Genomic DNA, 10,797 nt, shown 5'->3' with positions numbered 1-10,797 from the left:
CTCCTGACTAGTGATGAGCGAGGTTCGAGGATCGCCAATTTCAAATTCGAGTGATTTTGGGCGGTGTTCGAGTCATTCGACGAACTCGAACAATTTGCTTCAAGCTCGACAGTTCGAGTTACCGTTCGAGAACGGTTCAATCCCCAAAATCACCGTGGCTTTTCACAGTAAGGCTATGTGCGCATGTTGCTATCTGCGTCCCCAGCACAATCCCTCTCCCTTTCCTACTCACCAATCACGGGCGCCTCGCTGCACGCTGTCACAAACCTCCGGCTGCCTTTCCTCTTTTGAAAATGGCTGCCGCTCATTATTCAATCTGGTATTCCCTGCTTTCCCCGCCCACCGGCGCCCATGATTGGTTGCAGTTAGACACGACCGCAAGCTGAGTGACAGCTATCTCACTGCAACCAATCACAGCCGCCGGCGGACAGGTCTATATTGTGCAGTAAAATAAATAAATAAATAATAAAAAAATAAAACAAAAAACCTGTGTTTCCTCCCAATTTTGATAGCAGCCAGGATAAAGCCACACGGCTGGAGGCTGGTATTGTCAGGATGGAGAGCGCCACGTTATGGGGAGCCCACCACCCTAACAATATCACCCAGCAGCCGCCCAGAATTTCCGCATCCATTAGATGTGACAGTCCTGGGACTCTACCCGGCACATCCCGAATTGTCCTGGTGCGGTGGCAATCGAGGTAATAAGGGGTTAATCATGCCAGGCGTCTCCCCGAGATACCTTCCATGATTAACCTGTAAGTGAAGGTAAAGAAACAAACACAGCAAAAAATCCTTTATTTGGAATAAAAAACAAAAAAACACCCTCTTTCACCATTTTATTAAAATCCCCAAATACCCCTCCATGTCCGACGTAATCCACACGACACTGTCAGCTCTGCTACATGAAGCTGACAAGAACAGCAGTAGAACACGAGCGCTCTCTATCAGCTCCATGCAGCAACTGAAGTGAATCGCGCTGTCAGTGGGGACGTCACTGAGGTAATGCCTGCGTGTGCGGTGATAATTGGGGTGAAGGTGCCTGCATGTGTGCGGTGATGAGTGCGGTAGTGCCGGTCTTTGCCCTCCCATCCATCCATCCATCCCTCCCATCCATCCCTCCCTTCATCCCTCCCTCCATCCATCCCTCTATCCCTCCCTCTATCCCCCCATCCATCCCTCCATCCATCCATCCCTCCATCTATCCCTCCATCCATTCATCCATCCCTCAATCCATTCATCCCTCCCACCATCCCTCCGTCCATCTCTCCATCCATCACTCTATCCCTCCAACCATCCCTCTATCCATCCCTCCAGCCATCCCTCCATCCCTCCATCCATCCGTTCCTCCATCCATCCCTTCATCCATCCCTCCATCCCTCCCTCCCTCCATCCATCCATTCATCCCTCCCTCCATCCCTCCCTCCATCTCTCCATCCATTCATCCCTCCCTTCATCCCTCACTCCTTCCATCCCTCTATCTCTCCATCCATCCCTCCATCCATCCATCCCTCAATCCATTCCTCCATCCATTCATCCATCCCTCCCTCCATTCATCCATCCCTCCCTCCATTCATCCATCCCTCCCTCCCTCCATCCATCCATCCATCCCTCTATCCATTTATCCCTCCATCCCTACCTCCATCCATTCATCCATCCCTCCATCTCTCCATCTATTCATCCCTCCCTTCATCCCTACCTCCATCCCTCCATCCATCCCTCTATCCCTCCATCCATTCCTCTATCCATCCCTCCATCCATCCATTCATCCCTCCCTCCATCCATCCCTCTATCCCTCCATCCATCCCTCTATCCATCCCTCCATCCGTCCCTTCATCCCTCCCTCCAGCCATTCATTCATCCATCCCTCCATCCCTCCCTCCATCCATCCCTCCATCTCTCCATCCATTCATCCCTCCATCCATTCATCCCTCCATTCATCCATCCCTCCATCCATCCATCCATCCAGTCCATGTGAAAAGAGACGGAAGGCACTCACCAAATATGCGGTAAACAAAAGCTGTTTTATTCGACATCAGGTCAGGGGAAAAGCGTGGCCTTTCATTGGATTGAGCACCATGGCCTGAATGCAAGGAAATTTACAAGCCATATAATGCGTGTATAAACCTGAAATAGGAAGATTGAGCGGTTAGCTCGCTGAATGGTGCCAGTGTTTCCTCCTTTCACCATCCCTCCATCCATCCTCGCAGCTGAACAATCTGCTTCTGGATTCTCTACTGCAGTATAGAGGTCAAGATTACCAAATCTTCCTATGCTTTTAATGAGAGGCAGTGGCTCAATGGATAGAGCTACTGCCTCAGGAGAATTAGTTCACAAGTTTGAATCCTGGCTGTCCTAAGAAAGAATTTAATTTATTTTAAATTATAATTATTTATTTATAATTAAATGTAATTTGCAGTGAGGGGAGGAGCCGGACATCAGCTGTGAGCCGTGGGACACACCTCTAAAATCGGAGCAGTTAACGGAATGAGACTGCATTGCTCTCTCCTCTCTCTCTTCTCTCTTCTCACTCCTCTTTCTCTTCTCTCTCTCTCCTCTCTCTCTTCTCTCTCTCCTCTCTCTTCTCTCTCCTCTCTCTCTCTCCTCTCTCTCTTCTCTCCTCTTCTCCCTCTCTCTCTTTTCTTTTCTTTTCTCTCTCTTTTTTCTATCTCTCCTCTCTCTTTTCTCTATCTCTCTCTCCTCTCTCCTCTTTTCTCTCTCCTCTCTTCTCTCTCTCTCTCCTCTCTCTCTCTCTTCTCTCCTCTTCTCCCTCTCCCTCCTTCCTTCTCTCTCTCCTCTCTTCTCTCTCTTTCTTCTCTCGCTTTCTTCTTTCTCTCTTATTTCTCTCTTCTCTTTTCTCTCTCTTTTCTCTCTCTTTTATATCTCTTTTATATCTCTCTTCTCTCTCTTTTCTCTCTTTTTTTTCTCTCTCTCAGACCTGGCGATGATCAGCTGATGCGGTCACCTGACGGAATCAGCTGACACTAGAAGTCGAGCAGTGAGGCCGGCTTTTTACCGCCCGGTCGGCTAAACTATCAGCTGATGCTGTCGGACAGGAGTCTGCACTAAAGTGTGTAGTTTTTATTTTTGGCACTGATGCATCAGCTGATTGTATAAAAGCCATTTATACAATCAGCTGCTGTGTCATGTGATTCAGGCCCTTGAACCTGACACATGATCTAATTGCTTTGCCTTCCAGCAAACCGATCAGATGATATTGGATCCGGATTGGACGGCGCGGGACCCTTGACCCAGGATTACTGCGAAGGGGGGTTCTTTATTTCAATAAAGATGGAGTCACTAATTGTGTTGTGCTTTATTTCTAATAAAAATATTTTTCTGTGTGTTGTGTCTTTTTTATCTGTCCTAAAAATTCATGGTGGCCATGTCTAATATTGGCGTGACACCATGAATTTCGGGCTCATGGCCAGTTGATAATATACAGCTAGCCCTAACCCCAGCGAGCCACCCGTCACCAGGGCAGGTGGAAGAGTTGGATACAGCGCCAGAAGATGGTGCTTCTACGAAAGCGCCATTTTCTGGGGCGGCTGCAGACTTCAATTCACAGCAGGGGTGCCCAAAAAGCTTGGGCACCCTGCGCTGAGGATTCCAATCCCCAGCTTCCTAGTTGCACCTGTCTGGACACAAAAATTGGGCGAAGCCCATGTCATTTTTTTTTTTTTAATTATTTCATGAAATTCATGAAATAAAATAAAAAAAGGGCTTCCCTAAATTTTTGGTTTTCCAGCTGGTACAAATAGGCAGCTGGGGGTTGGGGGCAGCCCGTAGTTGCCTGCTGTACCTGGCTAGCATACAAAAACATGGCGAAGCCCACGTAATTTTTTTGGGGTGTAAAAACTCCTGTATACAGTCCTGGATGGAGTATGCTGAGCCTTGTAGTTCTGCAGCTGCTATCTGCTCTCCTGCATACACTAGTGAATGGAGCATGCTGAGCCTTGTAGTTCTGCAGCTGCTGTCTGCCACCGCTGTTACAGCTCGTCCTGGACTATCAAAGCAGGCGTCTTCTCTTCCACACCTTTGACTTTCCTCATCCCACCACCATCACCTTGACACTGCATACTGCAAAATGCGATGCCCTCCATCTAATCTTTATTGTTGGTTGTCTGTGCTGACCCGTACTACATAGCATCTCTATATAAAGCAACTACCTTGATAAGGGTGTCATAACCGAAACGTTGGTTGTTGCTATATGTCAGGGTTCACACTTTTGCAGTCTATTGGTTGTTAATAAAAACACTTGCATCAAAATTAATTCTCCTCTTCTTTCTGAGTGCTTGGGTTTTGCTATTTGTGATATATTTATTTACCCCACAGCACCTTATTTATAGCAGTAGAGCCAGGCTTTCTCTATATTATATAGTCCCTGCATGTGGGCTGACTCTGTAAAGAGCGCCGCCATGCAGGAACGGGGAAGCCGACCATGTGCCCAAGCATCTCGCCGGTACACGCAGACGCAAAAAACGAGCACCGCATACCGGAGAGATAGCAAGAAACCGGGGCTCCTAAGCTGGTCTTCAAACTAGAGGGCCCTTTGCTATTCCTATACTCAAGGATACTCCTAATGGTGGGGATGTCTGAGTCTCCTTCCTGGTCCTGCTCCTGACCAGCCCTGATCTTATACCCCCTCTCCCAGGGGGGCTGGGACAGGAGAGTGTGATTTAACCTCCAGACATAGACAGACAGATGAAACCAAACCTGAGCTATCCCTATTCTCATAGATACCCCTAATGGTGGAGATGTCTGAGTCTCCTTTCTGGCCCTGCTCCTTACCAGTCCTGATCTTATACCCTCTCCCCATGGGGAGCCAGGACAAGAGTGTGATTTAATCTACAGAAATAGACGGACGAGGGAAACCAAAACTAAGCTATCCTTATTCTCAGAGATACCCCTAACGATGGGGATGTCTGAGTCTCCTTCCTTGGCCTGCTCTTGACCAGCCCTGATCATATACCCCCTCTCCCATGGAGTCGAGAAAGGAGTATGATTTAACACATAGAAATAGACAGAGGTATAAGACAATATAGGAGGAAAATAACAGCAGGGTGGAAACAACAATATGACTGGTAAACTCCACAACAACACCAAGCACAAAGTAACTCTTGATCCAGCAAGTGTGGGACAAAACAACACACAGACCAACAAACTTGGCATTGGTAGATTTCCTCCAGCCTAAAAATGAGAGGACCAGAAGTGATTGGCCTCCTTCCAACATGGAATAAAAGAAGCTATTCCTATTCTCAGAGATAACCCTAATGGTGAGGATGTCCGAGTCTCCTTCCTGGCTCTGCTCCCGACCTGCCCTGATCTTATACCACCTGCCCCTCTACCCAGGGCATGGGACACAAGTGTGATTAACCCTCAGAAATAGACAGACAGGGGAAACCAAAACTCTGTCACACAGGACGCACACAGAGAGGTATAAGATAATAAGAGATTAAGAGGAAAAGAAGAGCAAGAAGGAAGCAACAAGACAACAGAGGGAAAACCCACAACCGTACCAAGCAATAAGCACAACGTTCACTAGAAAGTCTGGGACACCACACCTAACAGATCAACATAGAATAAACTATAGCTGGCATTGGTAGAAGGATTCCACCTGCATAAATAGAAGGAGAACAGATGTGATAGGCCTCCCCACAACATGTGTCCAAAAGAGCAAGCAGACCAGCGGAAATTAACTCTTGCTAGCCTGCCTATGAATCAGAACACAGAAGGTCAATGACTGAATCTCCTTCCTGTCCCTGCTTGTCACCAGCCCTGATCTTATACCCCCTCCCCTCCTTCAGGGGGGGACCAGAGACAGGAGTGTGATTTAACCGACAGAAATAGACAGACAGGGGAAACCAAAACTCTGTCACACAGAATGCACACACAGAGGTATAAGACAATAAGAGACTAAGAGGAAAACAAGAGCAGGAAGGAAGCAACAAGATGATGGGCAAACTTCACAACAACACCAAGCACAAAGTAACTCTTTCTCCAGCAAGTCTGGGACACCACAACTCACAGACCAACACAACATAAGTTATAGTTGTCGTAGGTAGAAGATTTCCTCCAGCCTAAATATCAGAGCAGAAGTGATTGGCTTCCTCCAACATGTAATCAAAGAAGCTACCCCTATTCTCAGAGATACCCCTAATGGTGGGGATGTGTGAGTCTCCTTCCTGGCCCTGCTCCTGACCAGTCCTGATCATGTACCCCCTCCACCATGGGTTCGGGAAAGGAGTGTGACAGACATAGACAGACAGGGGAAACCAAAACTCTATCACACAGCACCCTCACACAGATGTATAAAACAATAACATATTAGGAGGAAAACAAGAGCAGGGTGGAAACAACAAGACAACAGGTAAACTCCACAACAACACCAAGCACAAATCAACACTTTCTCTAGCAAATCTGCGACACCACAACTCACAAAGCAACACAGCATAAACTATAGTTGGTGTAGGTAGAAGATTTCTTCCAGCCTAAAAATAAGAGGAGCAAAAGTGATTGGCTTCCTTACAACATGTGATCAAATAACCTTAATGAGCAGGCTAGCAGAGGGTAACTCTTGCTAACCTGTCTATGAATGAGCAGACACCAGTTCAATGCCCGAGTCTGCCTGAGTTGATCAGAAATGCCAGAAAAACCATTGGACGAAGTGTCAGACTCAGCAATGTGAACAAAGTCTGACCCTGCAAAGAAAAGGTGGCGAGTTTTGTGAAAAACTCCTGTGTCACAGTTTTCTTGGAAGAGCAGCAGTTCAAAGCAGTTTCTAAAAGAGCAAAAATTGGGCAGTTAAAACAGAACTTTCGGCATGCTGTTTGAGAGAGAATGAAGCAATATAAGGTTGTGGAATTTTTTTTACAAAGAATCATAACTTTCTAAAGACTGACCATTATTAACTAAATAATAGTAAAAAAGTTGAAGTTACTATTTCAACTGTATCAGCTTTTTTTCCATTAGGTAACCCACCAGCTACATGCATGCCTCCATGTGGTGAGTAACGTAATTAGATGTGACCTCCACAGCCTTCATTCCCCTTAGACATGTGTTCACTCTCTTTATCTCCCCCCCCCCCCAGGCCTTCAAAAAGCTGCCCGCACCTTCAGCTGCAGCCGATGTGCTCAGGAGGACTGCACATTTCCGGTGGCCTGTCCCCGTAAGATAACTTCTAACATCAGTTTGTGAGTTTGTTTATCGCTCGTTGGGTTCGATGATTGTTTCCTTCTCTTTCTTCTCAGTTGAGATGTTAAAAGTTGAAGAGCTGGGCAAGTCCATCATCCCTTGTGAAGGGTTGTTCGAATTTCCGGAATTTCTGAAGGTGATCTGGAAGTACGCTAGAAATGTAAGCCATCAGGTTTCATCCATAATCCTAACTGCAACCCCTCGTCCAAGCCTTCCGTTGATATTACCCCACAAGACTAACGTCTTTTGTGATGACCAAGGTTTTCCACGATGACTAAGGTCTTCTGTGATGATTAAGTTCTACCACGATGACTAAGGTCTTCCGTGATGACTAATGTCTTCCCTTCCCTGATGATTAAGGTCTTCCGTGCAGACTGTTTTTCGTGATGACTAACGTCTTGTGTGATGACTAACATCTTCTGTGATGACTAAGGTCTTCCATGATGACTAACATCTTTCGTGATGACTAAGGACTTCTGTGATGACTAACGTCTTCTGTGATGATTAACGTCTTCCGTGATGATTTAGGTCTATGATGATTAAGGTCTTCCATGATGACTAAAGACTTCCGTGATGACTAAGAGCTTCCGTGATGACTAGCGTCTTCCGTGATGACTAGAGTCTTCCGTGATGACTAGAGTCTTCCGTGATGACTAAGGTCTTCCGTGATGACTAACGTCTTCCGCGATGACTAAGGTCTTCCGTGATGATTAAGGTCTTGTATGATGATTAAGGTCTTCCATGATTACTAACGTCTTCCGTGATGACCAATGTCTTCCATGATGACTAACGTCTTCCGTGATGACTAAGTTCTTCCGCGATGACTAAGGTCCTTTGCGATTACTAAGGTCTTTCGCGATGACTAACGACTTCCATGATACTGTGATCAATCCCAAGCACTCAATCAGACAAAAATAATGCAAATAAAGGATTTTTATAAGCAAAAAGAGTCCTCTGGGACCTTGTCCCCATTCCATGCCCTGAAGGCACTTCCTCTACCTCTCCATTAGCCCTATGCTTCTCCCTGACTCTGGCAAACCATGCCTGAAAAGTAAAAACGCCCTACCCATGGTACATTGCTCGGACGTTTAACTCGTCCATATTCTATGGTCTCTCACAAACGCAAGACCTTGACAAAGGCCTAACATAGGCCGAAACGTTGGCTTGGCTTTGCTCTATCGGTAGTGACATTTTTCTTTTTGCTTATAATCCACAAATAAAAATCCTTTATTTGCATTATTTTTGTCTGATTGAGTGCTTGGGATTGATCACAGTATCTGTAGACTTTTCCTTCAAGCACCTCCTATATATAACGGTTGAGCCCAGCTTTATTCCTACTACTTAACATCTTCCATGATGACTAAAGTATTCCGTGATGATTAAGGTCTTCCATGATGACTAATTTCTTCTGTGATGACTAGCGTCTTCCTTGATGACTAGCGTCCTCTGTGATGTTTAACGTCTTCCGCGATGACTAAGGTCTTCTGTGATGACTAAAGTCTTCCATGATGACTAAGGTCTTCCGTGATGACTAAGGTCTTCTGTGATGACTAAAGTCTTTCATGATGACTAAGGTCTTCGTGATGGCTAACATCTTTCGTGATGACTAAGGTCTTCTGTGATGACTAACGTCTTCCATGATGACTAAGGTCTTCTGTGATGACTAATGTCTTCAAAGATGACTAACGTCTTCCGTGATTGCTAAGTTCTTCCATGAGGACTAAGGTCTTCCATGATCACTAACGTCTTCCGTGATGACTAAGGTCTTCTGTGATGACTAACGCCTTCCATGATTACTAACGTCTTCCGTGATTGCTAAGGTCTTTTGTGATGACTAAGGTCTTCCATCTTAACTAAGGTCTTCCGTGAGGACTAAGGTCTTCTGTGAGGACTAAGGTCTTCCGTGATGACTAACGTCTTCCGTGATTTTTAAGGTCTTTCGTGATGACTAAGGTCTTCCATCATCACTAAAGTCTTCCGTGAGGACTAAGGTCTTCTCTGATGACTAACGTCTTCCGTGATCTCATCAATGCTTTAAATCTCAGCTGAAGATGACTGATTTAGGCTACTTCACTGACATCTTTGCTGGAGAAGACCTCTTTATAATGATCGAGCCTACAAGGATGAGCCACATCGGGACTTATGTCTGCGAGGTCATAGATGAGGATGATGACATCATACTCCGCAGATTCACCTATCTGGATGGTAACTCTTAGACACAGTCATATCTATAACACTTTGATATGTGACATAAATGTATACAGTAGATGAGAAGCGCTTACGACATCCGTACTGCTCTTACAGTAGAAACCTCTTTCCGATCATCTTTTTTGTGATCCATCATTATCCATCCTTTTTCTCTGTTTTAAGTGATACGGAATGAAAAATATGCAGACAACAATTTAGAAGAAGATTTCCACCGAGCTCTGGAGTCAAGAACACCTGATCAGGTAGAGGAGGAGAAGGAGAATGAAACCAGCTCCTCAAGAGTCAAAATAGACTTCCGCAGCCCCATCTTCTATGTCTTCTATGCTTTCATCTCCTGCCTGATCCTCACACTGGTGTTTGGATACTTGTGGCGTTACTCCATCAGCGTGGACTGGTGAAAAGCCACCAGAAGTATGGTCCCGTGAGAATAAGAGGCCACACGAAGAAGAAACCACCATCCACCTGGAGTCAACAAAAATACCCAATCTATGAAGAATCATTGGCCTGATTCCCCAAAAAATGACTACATGGGAAAAGTAAAAGCCAGAAATAAATGGCGCCTTCTAATAAAATATATTATACCGTAAATCACTTTGGTTTAAGGAGTAACAGTCTTCGGAAGCCTCATTTCTTTTGCAAGATTTACATTTTGTAACATTGTTTTGGTTTGAAGATGATCTCGACTCATTAAGGCACAAAGTCTGATATTTCGAGTTTGCAGAGTCTCTGATCTGTCAGATTGGGTCTCTAATTGCTCCAGCGACCGTTACCGGCTGCTCCGCCGGCTCAAAGTGATGACAAATGGCAGCAACGCATTTACTGACCCAAGTGCCTGCGCTAAAACCAGAGGTTAGAAGGCGAAGAGGACGGCGCTCACACATCAGGATGTACAACGCCATCAGCTCATCAACAACACCAGCTTCAAGAGGCCGAAATCCACAGACTACAGTCTAATTAGTCCTATATTACAGCTGACAATCAGAGGAAGGGAAGAATTACATCATTTATAGTTTGTAAAATGTGTACAAGAATATAACTACTATAATACTGCCCCCTATGTGCAAGAATATATCTACTATAATACTGCCCTTATGTACAAGAATATAACTACTATAATACTGCCCCCTATGTACAAGAATATAACTACTATAATACTGCCCCCTATGTACAAGAATATAACTACTATAATACTGCCCCTATGTACAAGAATATAACTACTATAATACTGCCCCCTATGTACAAGAATATAACTACTATAATACTGCCCTCTATGTACAAGAATATAACTACTATAATACTGCTCCTATGTACAAGAATATAACTACTATAATACTGCTCCTATGTACAAGAATATAACTACTATAATACTGCCCCTATATACAAGAATATAACTACTAT

At 45.1% G+C, this 10,797-nt stretch overlaps 1 protein-coding gene across 1 annotated transcript in view; it reads left to right on the top strand.

The window, feature by feature from the left end:
• SPACA6 (sperm acrosome associated 6) overlaps positions 1-9,924 on the top strand; it is a 19,542-nt gene extending 9,618 nt beyond the window's left edge. Inside the window, exons 4-8 of the mRNA XM_075328070.1 lie at positions 6,970-7,002; positions 7,088-7,165; positions 7,248-7,351; positions 9,237-9,396; positions 9,562-9,924. Coding sequence (XP_075184185.1) covers positions 6,970-7,002; positions 7,088-7,165; positions 7,248-7,351; positions 9,237-9,396; positions 9,562-9,797 — 611 coding nt within the window. The 3' untranslated portion in view covers positions 9,798-9,924. The remainder of the gene's footprint in view (positions 1-6,969; positions 7,003-7,087; positions 7,166-7,247; positions 7,352-9,236; positions 9,397-9,561) is intronic.
• The last annotated feature ends 873 nt before the right edge of the window (positions 9,925-10,797 follow it).

This window comes from Anomaloglossus baeobatrachus, chromosome 11, assembly GCF_048569485.1.
Source record: "Anomaloglossus baeobatrachus isolate aAnoBae1 chromosome 11, aAnoBae1.hap1, whole genome shotgun sequence".
In the NCBI taxonomy this organism is placed as follows: domain Eukaryota; kingdom Metazoa; phylum Chordata; class Amphibia; order Anura; family Aromobatidae; genus Anomaloglossus; species Anomaloglossus baeobatrachus.
The sequence above is the reverse complement of the archived record's forward strand: the minus strand, read 5'-3'. Positions and strand labels throughout refer to the sequence as shown.